At 47.0% G+C, this 24,876-nt stretch overlaps 8 protein-coding genes across 8 annotated transcripts; 5 read left to right on the top strand and 3 right to left on the bottom strand.

Moving 5' to 3' along the window:
• Positions 1–334: 334 nt before the first annotated feature.
• AO090038000481 (uncharacterized protein) lies at positions 335–4,893 on the bottom strand (the record flags this gene model as incomplete). Its single annotated transcript, XM_023238269.1, has 7 exons — positions 335–2,597; positions 2,666–2,741; positions 2,873–2,924; positions 3,023–3,201; positions 3,336–3,359; positions 4,126–4,191; positions 4,251–4,893. The coding sequence occupies 7 exons, from the start codon at positions 4,891–4,893 to the stop codon at positions 335–337; spliced, it is 3,303 nt and encodes a 1,100-aa protein (XP_023093155.1).
• A 627-nt stretch (positions 4,894–5,520) lies between these two features.
• AO090038000480 (PAN domain-containing protein) lies at positions 5,521–6,380 on the top strand (the record flags this gene model as incomplete). The annotated part of the gene is made up of 2 exons (XM_001825346.3): positions 5,521–6,249; positions 6,300–6,380. The coding sequence occupies 2 exons, from the start codon at positions 5,521–5,523 to the stop codon at positions 6,378–6,380; spliced, it is 810 nt and encodes a 269-aa protein (XP_001825398.3).
• A 1,633-nt stretch (positions 6,381–8,013) lies between these two features.
• AO090038000479 (uncharacterized protein) lies at positions 8,014–9,104 on the top strand (the record flags this gene model as incomplete). Its single annotated transcript, XM_023238271.1, has 2 exons — positions 8,014–8,888; positions 8,993–9,104. The coding sequence occupies 2 exons, from the start codon at positions 8,014–8,016 to the stop codon at positions 9,102–9,104; spliced, it is 987 nt and encodes a 328-aa protein (XP_023093154.1).
• A 5,493-nt stretch (positions 9,105–14,597) lies between these two features.
• Positions 14,598–14,987, bottom strand: AO090038000477 (uncharacterized protein; the record flags this gene model as incomplete). The annotated part of the gene is made up of 2 exons (XM_023238272.1): positions 14,598–14,889; positions 14,968–14,987. 2 exons carry the CDS (start codon positions 14,985–14,987, stop codon positions 14,598–14,600), a joined length of 312 nt encoding a protein of 103 aa, XP_023093153.1.
• Positions 14,988–15,117: 130 nt separating this feature from the next.
• AO090038000476 (zinc finger MYND domain-containing protein) lies at positions 15,118–15,657 on the bottom strand (the record flags this gene model as incomplete). The annotated part of the gene is made up of 2 exons (XM_023238273.1): positions 15,118–15,130; positions 15,164–15,657. 2 exons carry the CDS (start codon positions 15,655–15,657, stop codon positions 15,118–15,120), a joined length of 507 nt encoding a protein of 168 aa, XP_023093152.1.
• A 771-nt stretch (positions 15,658–16,428) lies between these two features.
• Positions 16,429–18,794, top strand: AO090038000475 (HET domain-containing protein; the record flags this gene model as incomplete). The annotated part of the gene is made up of 2 exons (XM_023238274.1): positions 16,429–18,283; positions 18,739–18,794. 2 exons carry the CDS (start codon positions 16,429–16,431, stop codon positions 18,792–18,794), a joined length of 1,911 nt encoding a protein of 636 aa, XP_023093151.1.
• A 2,664-nt stretch (positions 18,795–21,458) lies between these two features.
• On the top strand, positions 21,459–22,194 carry AO090038000474 (uncharacterized protein; the record flags this gene model as incomplete). The annotated part of the gene is made up of 3 exons (XM_023238275.1): positions 21,459–21,772; positions 21,826–22,077; positions 22,161–22,194. The coding sequence occupies 3 exons, from the start codon at positions 21,459–21,461 to the stop codon at positions 22,192–22,194; spliced, it is 600 nt and encodes a 199-aa protein (XP_023093150.1).
• A 167-nt stretch (positions 22,195–22,361) lies between these two features.
• AO090038000473 (HET domain-containing protein) lies at positions 22,362–24,375 on the top strand (the record flags this gene model as incomplete). The annotated part of the gene is made up of 3 exons (XM_023238276.1): positions 22,362–22,988; positions 23,049–23,345; positions 23,503–24,375. 3 exons carry the CDS (start codon positions 22,362–22,364, stop codon positions 24,373–24,375), a joined length of 1,797 nt encoding a protein of 598 aa, XP_023093149.1.
• Positions 24,376–24,876: the final 501 nt, after the last annotated feature.

Raw genomic sequence — 24,876 nt, forward strand, 5'->3', positions numbered from 1 at the left:
AAGCGAGATTTCGGTCAGCGAGATTAGAAATTATATATTGAGAATAAAGCGCTCAACTTCAATACCTACTATTCTTCGATGTACAGCTTGACACGCTAGGCAGAGATTTATACTATAGATTTCAACCCAAAGGTTTTGGCTTTACGTTCAGACACACAAGTGTTTATGCATACTAACTAGTAGAAGCCATATGTGTTCAAGTTCGACGTACTCGAAAAGTTATAGCCTATAGACTAATGTATAAGGTTTCGGGATATATTGATACTAATGCATGCGGCTCAATCAACTAGGCTAGAAGTTACGCTTACGGAATCTCAGACACACTCAAGTTGAACTATTCTGACGATGTCTCATGGCTCTGTTGCTCTTCTATGAGCTGAGATTCAGCTGACGGGTCCTCGGGATCGCTTTCACCCTTACGATCCAGTTGAAACTTGAGCCCACCAGCTTGTTCGATCCAGGTCTCTGTCTTCGCACCAACCTCGCACACATCTGGATATACCAAATTTGTGTACAGGCGCCCAACGGAGCTCAAGTTCAGCTGCTGTCGCAGTTTCGAAAAAGAGAAGCGGGAGCCGATCAACGCAATGGAGAAGGCAACTAGCACGACGACCCACAAGGCTAACGTGATGAACGCTGGTACGGCGTATGCAAGATTGTACTCGATCTTCCGCTGGAAAGGCTCAATGCGGACCATTTTGTCACCAGAAGGCAGTGAGCCTCCGAGACGACCGGTGTCGCTACCACTGAGACCGATAGGAGTCTGCGAGCCGATTGTCGCCGTTGCCAGGATGTCGGTGAGGATCAACTTCAAATTGGTAGCAGCGCCCTGCTCACCACCGGCTGATAGCTGCTGCCAGCGTCGCGACAGCGCAAAATTGGACTTTCCTGTGTAGTCTGCGATGGGCACATCCAGGGTCCACCTTGAGGTGATTTGCCCCAAAAAGCTCTCGCCGAGGGCTACATGTTGGGCCGCCATGGGAGCATAGCTGGCAGCCAGACTGTCCCTTGCGTTGACAACGGTGGCGCTGTATGGGTATGACGGTGGAAGGAGGAGCTTCTCCGATTTTATGGTAATGAGGTTCTCCGCAGCTGCATATTCGTGGCTAATAAGACCCCACAGAGGAGCAGCCACCGTGTTTGGCTGTCCGGTGATCTCAATCGCCCATAAAGGCTGCGCATCCTGCGATTTGTAGACCTTATCTTTCACGCTGGACACAGTAAGATCCTCCAGCGTGGAGGTTCCATTAAGAGTAAACTCCACGGTTTTGATCGATGCCTCGACAGCACTCGCGCACATATACATATCCTGCTCCCACTCCGAGCCTGCGTCATAGACACGAGGATCCGCACCATCTAACCGTCGCGGCGCGGCCTGGAGCAGTCCACAGTCAATGCCCACTGTGGCATTATCAAGAGGGTCCAAGGTGTACTGAGAAAGCAATCCGCGACACATCAGAGTCGTGTCTTGGAAGCTCCACAAGTCATTCGTGGTATTAAGGTCCGAATTTATGAATAGGCCGTCGCTCCCAGGGATCTGGATCGAGTCCGGCCTGTAGGCATTGTGTTGGTCACCAGATGTGGTCCCGTTTATGACCAGAGGGTATTCCGTCCTCGATGTAACATTGCGAGGACCGCTAATATTAGAGCTAGCGAGCCCCAATGCCCACATTAACATGTTGTTATGAAAAAACGCCAGCTGTGTTGCTCGAGTATGCAGGTCAGGGTTTGCCTGTATATCGGTTATATTGTACCTTGGACCCTTAAGCGGAAGGTTGAAGAACCCGCCGTTGTCTTTGAGGCGCACGTTGTGCGATTCAACTCTGTTGCCATTATAATCCGTGTAGTTTAGCGTGTATCGTATGCTGAGATTGGTGTTCACACATTCTATCAGTGGCTGCAGCCAAGTGATATCCTCCGTCCAGCGTCCCCCCGTCGGAAGATTCGCCGGCACTGTGTGGTTGCGATATCCCAGTCCGCCCCTGGTACTGTCGACGATGAGTCCCTCGATCGCTTCGATCTTATCGTGTAGGATAAGGCTATCCATCACCCGGTATGAGCCAACTATATATGGCTCGCCATTATCCACTTGCGTCATGGCTGTCGGGAATACCTGTCGGTATTGGATGTCAAAGGGCCCGGATACCGTATTGTTCGTCCCCGAGGTAGCGCTCGAGAAGATCTGTGTCAGGTTGTAGGGAAGTCGGGCGGAATAGGTGCCATTATTGGGGATGATATCATGGATCGTCTTGTTGACGAGGAAGTACGCATCGGTCCCGTTGGATCCAGGACAAACAACCCAGCCCGATCCCCCACAACTTCGTGAAAATGGTGCGTCGGGGCGAGGTGGAGTTCCTAGGCCGTAAGGCGACCGATCTGGCACATAGACAAAGGGCACCGAGGTAGACGCGGCGGGCTTGATTCGATCGTGAAGTCCAAGGGGGGTAATGATACCGGCAATACTGACGAGCACATGGCCAACGGTGATCGCCCACCCAAGGCAGAACACAAGCCAACTGACTCGCTTCGACGCAGTACTGTCTGCTCCTATGAGGGATGGCCATGTGGTTGCTTGGAGGACGCGCGTGCCTACAGACCTATTGTTTCTTTTTTCTCAGCATAGCACCGAGGGGTGGTTTCGAGAGTCTCTAGAAAGAATCCCTACCAGGTAATGGCATTATTCTCCTTGGGGAGCTGCCAGCTCAGGATGTAGGCTATACCTAGTGGGAGGGTAATACCGACTTCATAAATCAGTTAATTCTTCGTGTTGCATGTTGCCAAGTGAGTATTTACCAATAGCAACGCCAAAATTGATTATACCAGAGACTTGTCCAACGGTTAGCTCCATGGCATCGTGTATATATGTCTACACCTTGTGTGTCATGGAGAAGATTTGTAGCACAGAAGAGCCTTTTGTAAGGACTCTGTAATCACCGCGCAAGGCTGAGCATCATATGTTGGGAATAAGATGTTAACAGTGTTCTATGGTTAGTTAGTCAAGTGGGAATGAGACTATATGTACTGCTGCCTGCCAAACCGCTAGCCCAATGATCGACAACAAATACGAGCAACAGAGTTTACCAATACGATAATTCCAATTGCAAAGCACAGTATCCACGAGGGGCATTTGCAAATATTCGCCGTAAATATGTTGTCTTTTCCGGCGATTCGAGAGCGTCTCGTGACCACTGTGGTGTGTGGCTGCTCCGGTAGTTGATATAAAATTCTTGCCTGCCTTGAAAAATACGAAAACACGTGCAGCTTTACAAATGCTGCAGATGTCTTTATTGTATGAGTCATATATAACCTATGACATATTTATCACTTGTACAAACCAAATTCGTGAGGTTTCAACCATTCTTTGTGGTCGTGAGTAGTTAAACCGCTTCCATAAAAGCCAGACGCCTAGAAATCTCGCCCGTTGACCCACCCAGGTTGCCTCATTCAGCCACTTGCCGGTTACGTTGAGAGGAACAAGTCCAGCAGGATATGGAGACGAACAATTGGCAAAAATTTATATAAAAACATACAACAGGAGGGATTCGCTGGGGGTCACCCACCCAACTACTAACCTCCCGGCGTGTGGCTTAAGTACGGCTGAGCGGACGGGGAGCCCTGTTCTCCACACCCTATGGTCGTATGTACTGGTTTTCTAGTTTTCGAGGATTATATAGAGAAGAATATAATCACCAGTCATGTCACTCTAGCTCCAAACTCATAGCTCTCATCATTAGACAAAATCATGCTATCGGTAGCTTAACTGGGGAGTATCTGATGTCACCAATATGGATTTGTGCCCACAAATGTTCACCAAACAAACAATTTGTCCTGCCAATGCGAAGTAAATACAGTATCAGATAACGCCGCCTTTCAGCCAAGAGTGTGCGTTTGCATGGTTATTAAAGGCCCCTAAGTGACCACCGGTACTTTTGAGGTAGCAATGATTACCCGGAAAATTAGCAGCAGGAGCCGCGAGCCAGTTCCCGCCAACGCAGTTGTTGTCATTTGCGCATGCCTCAATACATTCCCACATATTCGTCGAAGGCCACCAACGATATGGGTATGGTCCGTGATCTGCACCATAATCAGCTATTAATAACTTGAACGCAGCGTCGGAAAGCGTACGATGATTACACAAAATTTTGAATATCCGGTTGCCAACAATCCGGCCTTGGCCATGGACGGCATTGCCTGTGTTATGCAGAATGTCAGTCAGGATAATGCTTTTGAGCGGTAAAGATATCACATACAAGGAGTCCGCTCCCTGAACCTCGCTATTTCCCTGTTACGTGCTTGTAAATCTCGCCTCAAGCTTGCTTCTCTGGCCTCGCAGTTCTTTTTGTCTCTTAAACATGTTTGTTCTCTCCCTTCGCAGTTCTTTTTGTCTCTTAAACATGTTTGTTCTCGCTTCTCGCACTCCCCTTTGGCTTTCAAACATGCTGCCTTATCATTAAGACACTGGGCCTTGGCTTTGAAACACTGCTCCTTTTCCTTATCACAAGAGTCCAGGGATGTCATTTGAACCAATGACACATACTTAGTCCTCGGTTCGACAGCTTGAGCCCCAGACCAGTAGCATGCCCCGTCTCTCGGGTCCCAAAAGCTGGCCATACAAGCAGTACCCATGTTCTCACACCAAAGACCACAGTCTTCCATTGATGCTGTCCATTCGCGGTCGCCCAACACCGGTAGCCGTGGTATAGCGTCACAGTGCACTACGACACTGGAGCTGGGTGAAAGCGTCTTTATAGTGCCATTTTGGCTGGGGCAGAATCGGTCGTATTCTGCCTGGCCGAGTGCAGGATCGGGCCCAGCCCTAGGAACAAAGGTTTGAGCAAGGGCCAGGCTCGCTGATAGAAGCCAGGGGAGGATAACAGTACGTTCAGTTTTCATGGTTCAGTATTCTTGCAGGTCTTCCGTCCTCAGATTTGCATATATACATGGATTTATGTACACCCAGGCATCATAGCTCGGCATTTAAAGTTAGATATATTTAATAGTCTACTGTGTTTCATGACGTCTTGTCTGTTGTTTAACTTGGACTGACGTTGTTTCTGCTACGTCTTAAAAATCTATGATACATACATGTACTGGAACACCCTACGTTGCATTGCGCATACTACCCTGCTGTCAATGTGTACGTCATGTAGCCCTATTGATCGGAAATGTGGTGTCAACGGAGGTTATGCTATAAGAGTATAACCAAACTCTCACATTTTCGTAGTTGAACCAGGTTTTAACAGCTGGATACCAACACGTACGATAATACTGTTTTCAGCAAGTAAATATCAATTTCGAATTAGCTAGAAGTATTTTGAGGTCATCGACTCGAGCTCGTTGATGTCACCATCCGCATGCAGGAGGTAAAACATCAGAGGCCTACATGAAACGGGTTATGCAGATAACAAATATACACTCTACTGTTAAACTTACATATAGAAGATGGCTTGAGCCTACCGAAGATAACCACATTGACAAGCTCGATATTCTTCTACTGCTCCTTTGACATCCCTCTTCAACATGATCAAATCAACAATCTCTACTCTGTTAGCCACTGCTGCCTTGGTGTCAAGCACATGTCTCACTCCGGATCCATCCTCATGTTCCTGCGACATGCCAACGGCAGCGAAGAATAGTAGAACTGAATGCTGCCCCAATCCACACGCCTCGGGTATCGAGAAAGTCGGCAACATCGACTTTGAATACGCATGCGGCAAATACCCTCGCCTTTACGACATTGCTGCCGGACTACCCGCTGCAACAGCCGACCTGTGCGCCACCCTCTGTGCAGCGAATCCATCCTGTGCGGCTGCCGGATGGAACCCTTCGAGTCGTCTCTGCCACCTATCCACAGATACCAGCGGCGACACAACCTACAGAGTGAACTCCCTGTTACTCACGAAGACCAATTTCATCTCCCCTGCCCATCAATGTGAAGAGGAAGTCCAAGAAGCTGTAACCAAGGCTCAGGAAACATGCACCAGAGAAAAGGATGCCCTGAAGGGTGAGCTAGCACAGTGCAAGGCTGCGTCAGATCCAGCGTGTTGGGGCAACGGGGGTGCAAACCTCTGCACTGATAGCTGCACGCAACAAGATTTGCTTGTCAACGGTAAAAAGTTCCAAAAGAAATGCGACTTTCAAATTGATTCTTTTGTGGGTCAAGAGCTATTCCAGCCAATCCGGGACTGTATTCAGCAATGTAGTCAGCAGAGTGATTGTGTCGGTGTACAGGGTAACCCTGCCGGAACGGTCAGTGTAAATTCCATTGATCCAGATGCTCATCACTAACAAATTGTCAGTCATGCTGGGTGTACAACGACCAATGGTCTATCCAAGCTCCAAGGCGGGAGCCGGGGTGGACTCTGCTTCTAGTGGCTTAAAAGGCAAGATATTTATCTGCGAACAGGACAATACTTTACGTGACATTGGTTGACACTACGAGTTCGGTATCTCTTTTTTGTTCGTGGATGGCTCTATATGTTAGTTCTATATCTAAAAATCTATAATCTCATACTTCCCTTTTTGTCTTTCGTTGTCTCTCTAGTATTCCGGCAACATGCCTTTATTAGTCCATAATCATGTGCCAGTGCAGCTCTAATTTGATCGAGAAAGTGGCTCGCTTTATTCTTTCCGTAGCTTCTTCAGTTAGGAGTACAAGTAGACAAGCAATTCAGTGCGAAGCCTGGAGTGCTGCAAGCATCACAGGATATTGAACTAGCCCAGCGGTATGGATACATCAAACTTAAATCTGACTCTGATGGACTAACATATAATCCCATTCCTGCGTACCGTTTCTCTAGGGTGTAAGAACCAAAACCAGCGAGATATCCCTATAATCTCCATCCTCCCCATCCTCCGCATGTAGTGTGTATGTCATCGACGAGCCCCTCCTAATGTAGACCGGATCCTGAACAGACGGCCGCCACGAGCCGTCTGGATTTTCCGATTCGAACTTCAATGTGTACGTTCGTTCGTAGGGTTTGGCGTCCAAAGTGTAATGCTCAGTACGACCATCCGGCAGTCTCATGGGTAGTCGGTTCAGGCTGCTTCCTCCAGCAAAGGTGGTCGTGTTTCCATCAACTTCGACAGTCACACGCTGGTATCGATGGGCGCAAGCGGTGGCGCTAATGTCACAGCGCGTGTTTGGGTGGAGTAGAAGCGTGACCGGATTGGAAGACATTGCTGTAATTAAGCTGTAGTGAGTGTTTGAAGTGTATGTGAGGATATATACTGCTTTTCGTGGTCATGCAGAAGCTGACTCGGCCAAGGTAAGGAAAGAATAGATTTGAAATGGTTGAGTGAGGTACTACGCGTCTTCAAGAATCCACGATTGCGGAATGTAGCAGTCATGGATAATTGCTGCATGCAACCATGTTACACAACATTCTCCGGTGAGTCAACCACATCCGCATAGCAGCATTATTGAACCATGGACTCATAGACTCCTAGGCTCATAGACTCATAGTTTCATAGACTCATAGGCTCATAGGCTCATAGGCTCATAGGCTCATAGGCTCATAGGCTCATAGGCTCATAGGCTCATAGGCTCATAGGCTCATAGGCTCATAGGCTCATAGGCTCATAGGCTCATAGGCTCATAGGCTCATAGGCTCATAGGCTCATAGGCTCATAGGCTCATAGGCTCATAGGCTCATAGGCTCATAGGCTCATAGGCTCATAGGCTCATAGGCTCATAGGCTCATAGGCTCATAGGCTCATAGAATCATAGAATCGGAGAAATGGGCTTGTAGACAGCTGGAATGATCAAATGAAACGGTCATACCTTCTACCTGCTGTCATCCCCACCTGTCAAACCTTGTTTTGTCAAGTTTTGCTCTACCGTCGATTGTCATGTCCGTTTTCGTTGACGGAACCACTATGTTACAGTCGCAAATCACTCCGATGCAAGACGCAGACTCTGGTATGCTCTGTATCTATCTTAATTATAAGATCGGGCTGAAGACCCCCTTATGAATATCACCAAGTGATCAAATTTCCTGACTGTTTGTCAACATGCCATTCTATACACTAGCTGTCAACTATGATCCCACTTCATCCAGCAGCAATCTTGGCAGCCTTGGTGTCCATAAAACACGGACCTTGATTATCACGCCTGATCGCGAGACCTCCGACTCCCTCTTCCGCATTATCCAGGATAACCCGAGTGGCGTCAATCCGCAAGCGCCCTTCAAACATGTCCAACGCATCTCCCCCCAGATGTGGTCATGGACCGCACAAGACAACAACAGCAGCAAAGATCAACTCGCAAAATTAATCATCGCCATCAACAACCGAACGGCAGTGATCACCAACGACCAAAGCGGTAACCCACTCAAGCGACTGCAAGGACGAGTCACCCTTCACGCGTTACCCGACTGGGATAGCCAGACCCTCACCCCTATCATTCCCAATATAGAAACAGCAGACTACATCTCTGGAAACCTCTTCTGTATCCGCAACAGGCGCTCTCCAGACAAGTACTGGGCCAAGCCGCCAGGAGACTACCACTGGATCCGCCTCTCTAGCATCATCCGCACCCGATTCCGCATCCGAGCCGTGGGCAAGCCCGACGGAACGGTCATGATCCCCGACGACCATGTCGAGATCTCCGTAGTCCGCCTGGATGATAATAACAATGAACAAGAATTCCCGCTCGGGTATCAAGACTTTAGCGGTCGACTAGCTGAAGTGGCCAAAGAGCAGCGAATTCGGATCTGGTTTGAGTCGTTCCTCGCTGGTGGAATCAGTCTCGACTACAGGGGAAGTGAGAATGAGACCAATAATGCCGGAGCCGAGCAGAACGACTCTGGGTGGAAGCCTACCGACGATGAGTTGACCTATCCTCTTTATCCGGTGTTTTATGATGAATCTCAACGTGGAGGGGAGATGTGGGAGCTTTGCTAGCCTATTATTAATATGAACTGCAGAGATTCATTGTAACTAGTGAGCCAGCCGTCTAGCTATATAATGAAAATTGACCGTGGCTTAAAAGATTCATCTACTTACATGGAACTTCCCTTTCTTTCTTTCTTTCTTTCTTTCTTTCTTTCTTTCTTTACAAAGATCGTGTAAAGAAGTCAATTAAATTTACTATAATCACATAGTATAGTCATACTTGCAAGTGCTGGTGTGTATAGGTCTTTATATTACTAACTATACCAGGTTTAACTTTATGAAGCCCCCATAAGTCTATGATGCCGATCCATGAATGTATAATACCGACTCAATTTAGTCCAAAGTAGCCTGATTAAACAGGGAGATTTGTAGGAACGGCACATAACACAATAACTTGATTCCAATACTACTGTAGCACCCGCCAGTCCGTAGCCGAGTTGAATGATGTACAGGGCAGGCAACTCTTCAGTTCCATTGCCCGATGATATAATTGAAATGCTGTCAATTGTTCCCTTTAGGAGTAGACTCTTAATAAAACATCAGAAATTCTTACTCCACTAGAGATGCTTCCGGGCCATTAACGGAGAAAAAAGCGGCCCTGAGCTAGTCTGACTTATTATAGACAAAGTCGCAAAAGTTTCTACACAAGAACCGTTTATAATTCGATCAACAAAAATATTCTACACTGGAGTACCACTTTATCACAGGACATACGGCGATTTCTGGCTGGTCTTAACCTGATATACTAATACGGAAAAGTATACGTTTGGTACAACATAACAGGGTAACTAAACCTGTTTTTAGTTATACGTTAACTGTCTCGGCAGTGGGGTTATAATGTCGCAATGGGTCAAGTTTAGATAGTTTTAGATAGTTTAAAACAAAAAAAGGGTAAACAGCGTGAAGGTAAACCAGCGAGGATACTAAACCTAACAAATAAAATAGAACAGGTAAACACAGACATACAATAGAAGTGATTCGCGGGTAGTTATCCACTTAAAGTCCATGACAGTAATCTTGTGCTATGAGGGTTCCGCGATATTCGCTGTTTCTATAAGGCACAGGCCCTTAGATCCATCAGGAATCGCTTAGATAGAGGTGTAGAATGCAAGGACAGTGTTCCTCTTGAATCTCCATCTTGATTTCGTACTACTCGATTGAGCTGTGTCTGTTGTTTCAAATTATCCATAAGTTTAGAATTTCCTTCGAGGTTTTCGTTTGCTGCTCGACATATGATCATACTTTCTCGGTATATCTCCACACGGTAGTGGATTTAAGGTTGTATGTTTCGGTGTCCCAGCTTTTACCTCGTATAATCGAACCAATGGCTCACCTTTCGTTGCCAACCGAATAAACGTTCGAGGGTATTTATGGATTTAATTTCCGACTCTCAGTGAGATCACCATTAGAACAGGAGTAAAGAAGTAGTATGGGTTTCAATATGGTTATCTAAAACGATTAAATAGTTAGTATGTGGTTCGCAAATTGTGGTGCTGATATCGGCATCAGGATTTCATCGTATGTTAAGGATTATAGTTAGAATAATAATGATTGTCGAATATTGTGCATGTGACCTATAACCTTTCAAGTGCATGCGCAGGTTCCAGAGAATGGAAGTCTATGTTCGTGTTCTCTGTAAATTTGTTTGACCTAGCTCCAGATAAATATATAAAGTTGGTTGGGGTTATCTTGCGGCATGCGGAACCAAGGCCAAATAGGTGTAATGGAACAGATGCGGAGTCGGGTACACACACAGGACTACCGAGTACCTCTTAAATTCAATGGGGAAATCCCCCACATCGGATGGTGCGCCCCAACCTACCGTCTGTAGGCCTGGATTAGGTGCCCCTGCCCTTCTCGGATGATGCCCAGGGATCTTCAGCATAGACCCTTGGCAAGATTAGATCTGATGGCTTAAATGACCCACTTCTGCTTGGTTTATCAGCTGCAGAACTGCTCTGTTTAACGTTGAGCGTTGAGTAATTCTGTATTCCTCCATGCTCCTGGTGCGTATAATCGACCACTTGACCCTCTATACTGCTTCTTCGTTGGTGAAATATCCCACCCGATATTGTTCGGGAAAATATGTTGCGGTGAGTTTCACTATATCAATCACATAACACTATACTGAGGAGACTTATGGCTGTCAGCGCATATGACTTTAATAGGCATATAATGAGCCAAATCAACATCACTGCTTCGATATAAAGTGGCGCTGTCCATGATTTGTTGACAGGCGTTAACTGGATGAACTCGCTAGAGAGCTTTGGTGAGCGGGCTAGGGGTACTCGGCACAATGCATCACTTGGAAAACCGGTACCAAAGGGGAGATAACGTATGGCATGAAACGTTTGTGGCGAGCTGAGCGTGGGCCACAGTAGGGTTAGTGGATCTAATGGACAGGGCAACAACTTCCAGAACTGGCTCTCAGGGATTTCATTCGTTGACTAGGACTCCAAGTGGGTCACAACCTGAAGACGGCCATGTGGCAGGGCAATAATACTCCATCATGCTGTGAAAAAGCTGCAGCCTGGCCAGCCTTGGCGTTCGAGAGGTCTGAATATGTTGACATGGCTTCGGCATTAATGATTACAATCGTTGCTCTGAAAAGCTTAATCTCAAGAGAATATAGTTGTAGAGAAACGTACCCATTGTAATGCACACCAGAGGACAACTGCATAAGTACTGGAAATGACTGAAGGCAAGCGAAGGCTCGACTAAAGTGATCGACCAATCGGTGACTCCGAATGTTCGGCTTTTGCCAATGTAACCCTCCCAGATTTGGCATTGGATTCGAGAACAAGGCCAATCATCACAGTATTCGACCTTCCTAATGGGGCCGACGTTGGAAAATTTCAGTTCCATATATGCTTGGCGCTTCATTCTGTACCATGGTTTCATCTCCACCCCCATACCAGAACCCCTTTGAGGGCCAGAACCCCGATTATCTAGTTTACTTATGTCTGGACTCTGTCTCGCCGAATAGTACCTGATTTTCAACTAAAAAACATCTGAAGCTTTATGTTTTCAATGTCCTGACGCCAATGAGTCATGAAGAGCTTCTTGGGCATAGCTCTTCTGGTCGGACTGCCCTTCTGTCTTGCCGAGACCGAACCAGAGTCTGATCCTGCCTCTGTGGAAGTGGATGTCGATTGGTACGTTTGTCCTTGGAAGTAAGCTGCCCTTTCACGTGTTATTTTATTAATTACTCCCTTGCGTAGGTACGGCAATGATGGAACTTGGAGTGCGTAAGTTAGACTACTTCTAACATTCTAATGCCCACTTCGACTCACAAATAACAGTGTGAACATCTGGGTCGGGTCAAAGTTGAAAACAGTCTCTCTATTCCCAAGTACAGTGGATACAAAGACATGGATTATTGGAGGAAGTGGCTGCAAGAACTGTATGTGATATCCTCATTTCCTAGCAAGCAGATTCCCTAAATTCGCTCAATGTCCGACTATTACCTATTGTGAACTGACAGAAAAAGCTAGCTTCGGTAGCAGACTGTTCCAAAAAGCGAGGTGGGCTTTTTAACACCAGCGAGTCGACAACATGGAGACGTCAAGGTTCAGATCCTTCAATCGAAGCATACTCTGGGAATGATACAATATACGTGGATTATAGACCAGTCACCGAACAGACGATCGGGATCATAAATAATACAGACACATGGGTCGGGTTGCTTGGACTGGGCATAAGCCAAAGTGGCCATAACGACTACTTTAGCTTAAATGTCATGGAAACCGCGTATATAAACGACAGCTTTGCTCCCAGTGGTAGTTATGGCTACACTGCTGGCGCTTATTACCGTACGCCACCCATTTCACAATTCTCATGAGGCCATCACTGATATTAGTGCACAGGGCTGAAGGGTGCACCGGCATCTCTCACCATTGGGGGTGTGGATCGGGCTCGCTTCTATAACAACAACGCGAAATTCCATCTCAGCAGAAACGCCGCCCCTGTCGTGTCACTTAATACCATATCAATTTCTTCTGGAACCGAGCCCGACGATAAAATCCATATAGACGACCATATAATTCCCTTGAAGCCAGGGGGTGGCACATATTTCACCCTCGACTCCTCAACGAGTTACCTCTGGTTACCCAGTGACGCCTTTGATACCTTTGGCGAGGCTTTCAACCTCACCTACGATGATAGCTTAGGCTTTTATACCTACGGTAATGATACATCACTGCGTGAAAGAGTCCTTGCCATGAACATATCAATCACACTTTCAATCTCGGACCTCCCCGACTCTTCTCAAAGCGTCAATATAACAATCCCATTCCAGGCCTTCGACCACTCCCTCACCTATTCTTATCCAAATCTATCTCCCAATTACTCCGACGCCCCACTTCCCTACCTCCCAGTCAAACGAGCTAATACAAATGATGAACAACGTATCGGCCGAGTCTTCTTCCAAGAAGCATATCTAGCCGTCGATTACGAAAGGGGACAATTCTCACTTTATCAAGCTAAATTCGGGCCCAACATAATCGCGTCCGATACGGATATAGTCACCATCGACTCCTACTTGAACAAAGCCTTTGGAGATTTACTTGACAAGAAGTCAGGTTTATCAACAGCAGCAAAAGCAGGAATCGGAGTTGGTACCGGGACAGGTGCCATTCTGATTATCGCAGCCGCATACATATTCATAAGGAAGCGGCGGGCTGTGAAGTCCGAGAAAGGTGTCCAACTCTCAGATACCTTAAGTAATTCGGATTTTGCGTCTTGTAGCAGACCAGGAGAGCTTGATGGTAGTCGGGAACGCCAGCCTGAATTGCCTTCAGACTCTTCCTGTGCTATTTATGAACTGCCGGGGTCTGGGATAGCTGAATTGGACGCTGGGCCGTCTTCCCTACGGGGCAGGGATTGTGCTAATGTAAACGATGAGAAAAGACATTGTTCTCGACACTCGGAAACCCGGTCGAGTATTGCTGCTTCGTTGGCCTCGAGGGTCACTACGGGGAGCTCTGATGAGGAGGACGAGGTGCCTCCGAGGAAGGGTCGTGACAGCTCTGGACCGAGCCCACCTCAATATACACCATAACATGCATCCACACATCTAGTGATGTGGAATATATAGATTAAATTAATACTGAAACGTTTCATGACTCAAAGTACTCGCGCAGGTTTGACAGTAACATAAATCCCTGTTGTACAGGGCTCGCAGGGAATTGATACTCGAAAGGTACTACCCCCATCTAGTTGGGAAAGATATCTGGACATCTGCGAGCAACCCTCTACCTATTTCGTGATAAGCCTCAAGCCACGTGGAGGATCTTAGGGTTTATTATCTAGCTGCTTTGTATTCGATCTACGAGTACCATAGCTAAACCAAATCATATGTCATTACAAACAAGAAACAGGAAAGAAGAAAGTTAGAAAACTAAGTTAAATTGTAGTAGTATCTTCTGAGCATAAACAGATTCGTCCATTCAAAAAGCCGGTCCAGCTGATCTGGTCTTCAATGACATCCCAGTCTCTGGCTTCGGAACGTATCGCAGTGAAAGATCCCAACCGAAATAGATAAGAATTCTTCATCCGTATAATTCTGGCTAGTCGAGACTGGAAGCACTATCAGGAGGCATGGTTGGGTTAGCGAATTGCCAGCGTTTCATACCGGCACAGCAGCTGGTGACAAGGAGTTCCCATACGGACTTTATTTGCACTCACGAGCAAAGAATGCATCTCTAAGCATCAGTCTTCCTTGCCATGCGGGATTTCTTAGCCACGCGTTCAGGAGCGTAAATTTCGTCCAAACAACGATTGACGCAAATACTCAACTGATCAAGCAGCTCGTTCTTCGCTTTCTGAAACGTGGCATCTGATCCCTGCAGAATCAGGTTCAACATGCCACCATAAACGTTCGCAAGTGCAGGGATCTTCTCGTCGAGGGCCGAGGTAAGGTCCAACAGTACCATGTCCGAAACATCCAAGCCATACCCGTTGAACCGACTCATCTCTCCACGGTGGTACCCAAGACTGTTCTCAAAATGAACTTTTCCTATCCTGTACTTTTCGAAATCACTCCATGTATAGAGACATTCTGAGAATCCATACTGCGCTCCAGACGGGTCCATTGCCCATGTCTCGCCACTCTTCAGCACGACACGGTAGATGATGTGGCTTCCAGTCTCAATAAGTGGAAAGCCATCAGATCTCTCGATCGAAAGCCTCACGTTATGAACACTAACTGTAAGCTCCTCGATCCTAGAGCAAAGGTCTGTAAAGTCAGTAGAGCTCTGAGTAATCAAACAGGGCCTTGGTGACTCCTCTACCCGATAGGATGGGTCTAATGAATCCATAAAGAAACATTACAGCTTCTGCACAAGCGTTCATCATGATAATTGCATCGAACACGCGTTGGTAGTCGCCACTCTTTATGTTCATCCATACGGCCTTCAGAGGCTGATATGCCTTTGATTTGTCGTTTTGAATGTCGTCCAAAGTCACTTTAGATCCGTCAATATGGGCAGTTGCGAATTGGAATATATGAGCGTGTAGACGGATTCGATATAGTATTGCTTGAAGGAGTGTGGCAGCCCTTGAAAGAGATTTGCGGGCCTGCAGCTGCTTGCATTTGACCTTGTGTTCGCCCCAGTGCTGTGTCTGACAGGCTGAGCTGCAGTAGAATGTGGGCTCTGGGGTCACCTTGTCGTACTCTGCAGCTCCACGGCATCCGCTGCATCTTTTGGTTGCTGGGGTCTGACAGTGGGCACAGATCCCTGTAGATCGCGGTAGGTTGTCCATTTTCAAAGCGTGTGGTAATTGCGGATATCCCTAGAGGAGGATGGGAGAATAGAAGTTGTGGAGAGAAAGTTGTGGTTCTGGTCGATCTGCTTTGTTTGCTATTGTCTGTAGCTATCTGACAAATGCCATTCACGATATATTCACTATTTCCACACTTCACCATCGTCCTGATAGCGATTGACTAAGCACTTCTCAGCCTTGACAGAGTATATTAGGTGAATGAATAAGTACAGATACAAGATAGCCAGTCACTCTCTCGTAAACTGCTCCCTACATCTCTGTACATATATGAATGTCTGAGCTACTTATTGAATAGCAAGTTCGCTCTCATGAGGCCCATAAAGTCTACTATAAGTAACCCATCCCGGACTGGCTCTCAGTATGATAGGCATACGATACTACAGGCTACCCAAGAAGAGGATAATCCTTCACAGGGTTTTATTCCAGAGTCTAGTGGGGTCTCTGTTTGGCCGCTTGAAAGAAGGTGTATCAACGTTGAACATGAGTCTATATCCAATAGAGCACATAGACACCATCCAACACAGCCACATTACACATTTACGAAACTGTGCATTAGTGCTGTTGGGCTATACCGTGATAGGAAACACAAGACAAGGCTGAGATGACACAGCCACCGTACCTCTGCAGATCTATCACATACCCACACCGTATCGTTATCTCCTTCATCACTACATTTCTCTCTCCATCTGGACGACGCCCTCAGCCATACGACCAGATAAATTGTGTCTTCATGCGCATCGCAATCAGAAAATGGACTCGTTCAAATACGAACCTCTCGACCTGGATGGGCCAGCCTTTCGCCTCGTCCGTCTTTGCCACGGGGACGGGCCTGATATCCACTGCGAGCTCTTCCAGGCATGGCTCTACCCGGAGCAGAGCGCTATTTCATACGAAACTCTTTCCTATACGTGGGGTTCTACCGAAATTGTGGAGAGGGTACAAATGAACGGAAAGATTCTTGGGGTTACGCTAAACTTATACCTCGCGCTCCAGCACCTTCGCCTTCAAGATGAGGATCGCATCCTATGGGTGGATGGTATTTGCATCGACCAAGCCAACCATAAAGAGCGTGGACATCAGGTTCGACACATGGGAGACATATACAAGCAGGCAGAAAGAGTCATCTTTTGGCTGGGTCACCCAACATACGACACGAATGTGGTTCTGGATTCGCTACACCAGCTCCAGAAGGAAAGTACCGGGTATGCGTGTAGGGCGTGGGAACTAACGGACCCACGCTGGGCAGACCTCTGGTCAAGTGTACAGCCTCGTTTGAAGGACAAGTATCCAGACCTCCGAACCCGACAACGTCAAGGTCTGGAGGAACTTCTGAGCAGACCTTGGTTTAGGAGAGTGTGGATCTTGCAAGAAGTTGCCAATGCAAGAGCTGGCTTGGTGTGCTGTGGACAAAAGTCTGTCTCGACTCACATCTTCCCCCTCGCCCCTTTGTTAATTGACATAATCCCGAATACACAATCCCAAGCGGTCTTGGATATAATGCCTGGACCATCAAGAAATGGTACATGGTGGAACATGAACCAGGATCTTTATACCCTCCTACAAAAGTTCAGTGCGAGTGAAGCGCGCCTCCCCCGTGACAGGGTGTTTGCCTTGCTTGGACTGTCTTCGGATGCACGGGACACCGATATGCTAAGGCCCGATTATGAGAATAGTGAAAAGGATGTCATCCATGATGTTGTTTACTTTCTTTTTGATGAACACATTTATCACAGTCAGCGATCGAGATTTAACACGTTGCAAGATTTGATAATGAACCTGGAGGCACTGAACACCCTTTTCTTGCAATACTATATGGAATCTCCGTACCTAGAAGACTTGGAAAAGGTTCTCGAAAGACGCTGCTTTGGGATTTCAGAGGCGAACATTACAGCTGCTGCACATGCAACCAGAATAGCCATGAGCACAGGTCTTGGAGACAAAGCTGGAAGGGATAACGGAGTGGACATTGGTACAATAAAGGTTTGGGACCATTTGAAGAACTTGGAGCACGTTCTCCAGCGTAGGGGTTACAACATTGAGGTCATGGCGGACTTACTGGCCACAATAATTAAAAACGCCGACTGTTGGCCAGCTACCGTGAATTTCTTTCTTCACCAACGATGCAATGAGTTCAAGATCACAGATCCTGTGCTCATCGCCTTGCTAAACCCTCCTGAGAATGTTGAGGAAGCTGCAATGACTCATGTTCAGGAACAACAGTATCAGGCCCAGACGACAGAGAATATGCTTCGATCAACTTATGTGTCAGGGGCGCCTTTCGGGTTGCAATTCATAAAGCTTCTTCTCCAGCAACGAGGCAAGGGGATACAAATCACAGATGAAGTTCTCTGCGCAGCTATACCAAACACCTCTTCCGGAGTGCAATTCATACAGCTTCTTCTCCAAGAACAGGGCAACGAAACCATAATCACAGATAAAGCCCTCTGTAGAGCAGCATCAAATAAATACAATGGGGTAGACATCATGGAGATACTTCTCGAACAAAAAGGCAACGAAATCATAATCACAGAGAAAGTCCTTTGTGCAGCAGCATCAAATAAATACAATGGGGTAGACATCATGGAGGTGCTTCTCAGACGAAAAGGTAACGAGATCATAATCACAGACGAAGTCTTCTCTGCAGCAGCAACCTTTGAAATTTTGGGCAGGATATCACAGTCTTTCTCATACACGCAGCAAAATCAGGATCGCAGATGCAATGGCCATAACAGCACACCGACGCACAGAATATCTGGGGGACCAGACAAGCAATCCTAGAGCTTTGGAGGGGACTTCAAAAGCTCCATGCGGCGCTTGTTCTCCAAATGCACATGCGCCAGATAGGACTATGCCACGTCCTATACAACTTCAAAGCAGCTGAATCAGATCGATGTACCTGCGAGGACGGCTCCCAACCGTTGAGGCACGTCCTCCTCTAGTAACCGCTGTACGCTGATCCGCGCAAATCATGCTGGATAATAATGAACCCTCATGTATTCTTCTTGTCGCCGGTTTATGTGCTCTTCGTCACCATCTATTTAATGTGCATATTTGGACTAGGCTGCTGTTGCATTCGGGAGGTGGCCCCGACTACCCCGAGCCGTTCCGAATTCTGACTCTTTGCATCGGTATGTGGGGGAGTTGAACGGTATAGGAATGCTTATATATAATTGGAGTGCCCCATTCGACAGCCTCCCTCATCTATACATTATAGTTGAGAAAATTAATAATCATCGACAATATGTCTCCGCTCCGCCTTTCCTTGTTCGCCAGCACGCTCCTCGGTCTTACCTGTGCCGCTTATATACAAGGACATCATTCACCTTCCACAACCGAGGACAACCAATATGCTCTACAAAATAAACGACAAGCCATCCTCGAGGACTTTTCCCACGTATTCTACACCGAGAAGAAAGTCGGGGAAGCATTCAACAAATACGTCGTTGAAAACTACACCCAACATAACCCGAACATCCTGGATGGAAGACAAGCTGCTATTGAAGCTCTAACCCCGTTGTACTCGACGGATGGGATGGTCTTTGAAATACACCAGACCTTCGTCGGGGGTGACTACGGACTTGTTCATGTGAAGTCTGTTACGCCAGGACAGAATGATACGGCGGTTATGGATATGTATCGTTTCGAGGAGTTGAAGATTGTGGAACATTGGGATGTATTGCAGACTATGACTGCTGGGATTAATCCTCATCCATTTTTCTGACTGATGGTGTCTGACCTTTTGTAAAGAGGTTTGGCCCTGGGTACTGGGTATATCAACTCCTCGAGGTAACGTTGAGGGAGTAGGGGGTGCTGAGGGCAGGGCTATCCACTAAGAGTTGAAATGGAGCTTCTTTGAGGCTTGTCTGACTATTGTGAAGTGTTCATTTATCATCCTAAAGATGCTGGACGCGTCACTTCGCGTAGTTGGCATCTTCAAGATATATTTCTTTAGGTACTTGACTATTGTTGCGAGCTTCATGTATATCCCACCTCTACCAATGAGTAGTAACAAACCCAACCATGCCTGTTCCACTGCTCAGCTGAGATATGTTGTGTTGTGCTGGTCGGGGAGGATATTTACGTTTCCTTGTTGACCGCCGCGCTTTCTATGGATAACGGAGAATATAAAGGAGCTAGCGGACGCCAGGGAATTAGCTTGTCGGATCATATTTCCCTCGATGTGAATAGCCTCACGTGGATTGTGAATGACCAAAAAATGATTCCTGGTTACCTTTAATCTGGCTAATTATTGCATCCTGTCTTTACAGACGGTGGAACACACGCCATGAAGTGATAGTCTGTCTAACTTGTGAAGTAAAGCTACGTTCATTTAATAGTTATGATGAATGACCAATATCTCTAGTTATGGACCTTTTGAATAGATATCACAGGGTATTAGTACATTAGACCTTAGTGGAACTCCTTTATCCGTAAGGGTACGTATAGCATTATATATATCGTACAAATTAGGCCAGATTCTAAGTAAAGGGCGAAGAGTGCAGACGCGATTATAGCACGCTTTCCTTTATTTTTTAACGTCAACTTAAAATATAGCAGTCTAAGTATAAATAAATTATATATAGTCACCGATAGTCTAAGTCAGATCCGGTTAATTCTGTATAAGTTATTGATCAAAGAGAATGATTTAACGTCTTCTATACAAAGAGCTTGCATCTATCAATCATTCATAAGAGTTATATAATTCTACACTCATCAACTTACCATCATATATTTTCTATCAAAAATGCTGTCTTGAACAGTTTAACTTCTGTCGAGCAATGTGTGTCCAGCCAATACTTCTGTCCTAGCATGGTGCAGTAGCACCACAAATGGGAGGGACTGGGTCCTGCCTCCATAAGTCACAATATGGTGTGGTCCCTTTCCCTTGCTCTTCCGTACCTTATACATACAGCAACCTCCTATGTTCACCTTCCTCTGGTTCAATTAGCCAATCGGATGACTGGATTGACCTCCAGCTGCAACCAGCGTGAAAATGAGGGGATCCTGCATTTAAGCCCATCATTGACCAATTGTTTTGCAGCACGTGTTGCCTTGGCCCTAAAGCTGCTGCTACCCCCACCGACTATGATGCGATGGGCAATACGGATTGAAGGTAGCCAAACATTGGCCGGGGTTTGGGGAGTAACACTGGGTTTCATGAATGGAGAAGCAGAAAGACAAGAGAATAAAAGGAAAGCAAAATATAAGAATCTGACTTTTCTGTATCTCAGGATGAGGGCTATTCTCAATAGACTACGCTTGGAAAGGGCCTTGAGACATCCAGGCAGCGGTTCGATGTATTCGACCAACACCACCATGGGCGTATTGATAGGGATTAAGCCTTTTGAGGCGGGACTAGCATAATTGCATTCCCTGGTTCAAGAGATGCAAATCTAAGTGCAAGGGAATCTGGTTATATGGAGGTGAGGCTGATGCTCGGTTCCAGAAAGAGGGGCGAAAAAAAGCAAAAACAAAACAACCTGTCCGAAATTCAATGCGGCTGACTAAATCAACCAGTGGAGTCTTCAGCCCTCGGGGCTCTTGTGTGTGGAGAGTCGACAGTTCAATCCATTTCTTCCTTAACATTTTAGTTGGCTACAGTCCAATTTCGTGTTCTGGACACCTTCCGATGGGTCATGGGCGACGTCGCTTTGGCCGCACTTATCAGTGAGGCCAAGCAAATATCGCCTTCTTACTCGTTGCACCGTATCAGTTCCATTTTCCAGTGTATAGACGGCCTTCTATCTCTAGGAGACTTCAGGTGTGGGCGGGAAGCAGTCATGGTCCTCCGCACCTTCCACATCTTTCCGACCAGGAGAGGCGAAGCCCAGCTGAGGCTGCAAGCCTGCGAACAGCATGATGATTGGTTTATTGCAGATCAACCCCACCTTTTTGAGACTTTCCATAGGCATCTGAACATGCTCGCCTTTGATGCGGAGGATACGGCACGCATGGTGAGATTCTTCGATGCGTTGCATATCAACGATCGGTTACTGTCTACGGCGGCCATTTGCAGGCCCCGGCCTGGTCTGGCCTTCACGGTGCGGGAGGACTACAAAAGTTTGCTCTTGTCCAGAGCTGAATCCATCTCTCGGTATGCCGCATAAAGACCTAATCATTTGTCGCTCCTCTCTCATTCTGACGCAGCTTAGCCCGGAATTATGGGTCTCAGCCGCCCGAGATATCCAGACTCCTTGGGGATATAGAAGTGCGGAGTGTTGATGAAGTGCATGTCGAATGGACCATTCGTTCCCCATCCCAGGAGACTATCGAACACTATGCGGATAGAAGATTAGCTTTGATTGTGAAAGAGAAGAATCGCACACAACTCTACATACGTCATAGAGATGCTGATGCACGCAATGTGCAGTTCGAGATCTCTGAACAGTTGGCTCAGTTGTGCGGAGTTCCTCTTAAATACACAAGTTTATTATGGGCGGCATTGCTATTGAATAACGTAGAGATACTGGACAATGCTCTAGATCGAGGGGGGACTTTGCGAGCCACAAACTGTGAGTGATAACCTGATCAAAGCTCGGTAATTTAGGGGTCGGGTGTTCACAAAGTGAGTGCTAGGTTACAATCCCTATATTCATGTGGACCAGTCAGGTAACAGGAGTAGCTCATCACCACGAGAAGAGAGGATTACAGAGGCGGCTCAATCAATTGTCACCCGTGATTCTATGCCATTGGTTGGTCAAACATCCGACGACGCGGTAACATTATCCCGAACGGAGCCCTCTCGGCCCTCTATGAGCAGAAGGGAGACACGAGTAAGCATGAGCTATAAGGAAGGTTTCATAGAACAGTGGCAGCAGATTTCAGCCAGGTCGCCGCCACATTCCGGCGATAGTAGCCCGCTTGATCCGCCACCAATACATGACTCTCCCTGGAGAGAACGGTCAACAGCCCAGAGTACTAGTGCAAGTCAGTCATCGCCTGAACGTCGGAGCCCAGTTTCAGAGACATATTCTCGCTGCAGTAACGTGCCCTCTGGAGAAATCGCAGAGGATCAAATATCTGTTATCGGCAGTTGGGAACTGGACCACCAGGATGGTAGGAGTATCGCACAGGTTACAGACTCACATTACCAACATAGAGCACCGAAGTCTCCAACAACGCCTCACATAATATTTTGTCCCACCATGAACGAATTACCCGAAGTTGATTTCGAGGGAAGAAATATCAAAGGCCGGACAACACTCCCTGCGCGTCTGCAGGTGCTTGACATTGGGGTGCAAACTATATTCATAGCACGTAATTCTACTACCTTAATCGATTATGAGCCGGCGTTTCTTGGAGAGGTGTTTGTACGTTTATCTCATCGCATATTGCCGTTAATGCCCACTAATCTCTTCTGGATGTGTTAGGTCTCTGAGTTTCTCCGCCATGTGCTTGGCAGCGCATATAATCCAGAAGAACATTGGACAAGTCCCCTGCGAAGTCGCCGTGGCTACGCCCCTTTCACGGCGCCTAATAATTCTCCTTTGTCAAGCTTTTACATTGATGCCAGAGCGGGACAAGCAATGACCGACTTTTTGATAACAATGTTGGTTAAGCAGGCAGAAAATTGGAAATTCTTCCCCCCGGATTATCATATTGATGTCCAGACCACGGTAGATGATATATCTGCATCCTTTACCTGGAACATGTTCAACTTCGACATGGTAGGTAGTTTATGGCATCCCCTTACAACATTTACCCTCTTCTTTCTTTTCCAGGTTTTCCCTCTTGCTAAACTCCTTTGGGGCTGAAGGAAAGTTGTTATCCACGGCTCTTGCACTGGAAATCTTTATCCAATTGGATCGACATGCATGCTAACAGGCACGGCCGCAGGCACGTAAATGGCGGGTACAAGGCTCATCCCAGCACCAAGACCGCATCTACATTCTCATACGAGTCTCGAATATCTATGAGGATCCTATGGTCCGCATGTTCGTGGATCCATGGAATATGATTGAAGAGGAAGAGCTCCTGATAAAGACCCCATCAAACCTAGTCGCGAATATCCACAGTGACGCACGTCCTGGGATAGAGCTCATTGACTTCCAAAACAAGAAGTCACCGCAGCCTGATAGCTTCGTGTCCCAGATATCTTTGTATACTGCGCTGGCAATATCAGGTCAGCGCTCCACGGTTAAATCCAATGTGTACGTCTGGAAGCCATTGAAGGAACCCGCAAGACAGATAAGGCTTCTTCATCTTCTGCCAGGAACTGGTATCGAAGACCTTAGAGGGGATTTGATGATCGCAGCTATAACAGACCGGGTGAAATATGACGCTATTTCTTATACCTGGGGAAGTGCGCTTCAGCCCTTCACGCTGCACACCACGGAAGGGAATATTCCCATCACAACATCATTATATGTGGCATTGATGCGAATGCGTAAGCATAAAGAGGCAATTTGGCTCTGGGTAGACGCGGTCTGCATCAACCAGAAGGATGATATTGAGAAGGCAGCCCAGATATCCATGATGCCAGATATTTTTAGGTCGGCCACACGTGTCTACGCGTGGATCGGTGAAGAGGAAGATGGGAGTTCTGAAGTTATACAGACCATAAAGCAGATTGCAAAGCAGAGGCTGGAGCCCACTATGCCGTCTGCGAACAGATACCAAGATATCCCGCCCCTCGGAAGGACATTCTGGAATAACCTAGGCAGGTTGCTTGAACGCAAATGGTTCCGGCGGATTTAGATCGTCCAAGAAATTGTTCTAGCGAGAGATATCATGGTCTTGTGTGGCAAAGAGTCGGTTCCATGGGGCCAGTTCTGTGATATGGTCAGGCTATGTTTTGACTATGCGAAGCAATGTAGCTCAGACTTAGTGCTTTCTCGAGGGAGTTCCGCAGGCTCTGTCCTGCGACTCGCCAAATTCCGGAAGGAATGCCGGGAGAATGGAGATTTTGAAGCAAGATATCCACTACTATCGTTATTTGAGCACTTCCAGTTGACCGAGGCGACCCGAAGGCGGGATAAACTGTTTGCACTGCTGAATTTAGCCAGTGACAATTGTGAAGAGCTCGGTCCAGATTACAAAGCTCCTCTGGAAGATATTATATGGCGATACGCCTGCACCTTCGTGAAGAATGGCCATGTGATGGAACTGCTGTACAGAAGTGGACGCTCCTCGGATCCCAGATTTCCATCCTGGGTCCCAGATTGGACATCAGCACCCTACCCGAGGACTCTATCGAAA

The sequence above is a fragment of the Aspergillus oryzae genome, chromosome 6 (genome assembly GCF_000184455.2).
Source record: "Aspergillus oryzae RIB40 DNA, chromosome 6".
NCBI lineage: Eukaryota > Fungi > Ascomycota > Eurotiomycetes > Eurotiales > Aspergillaceae > Aspergillus > Aspergillus oryzae.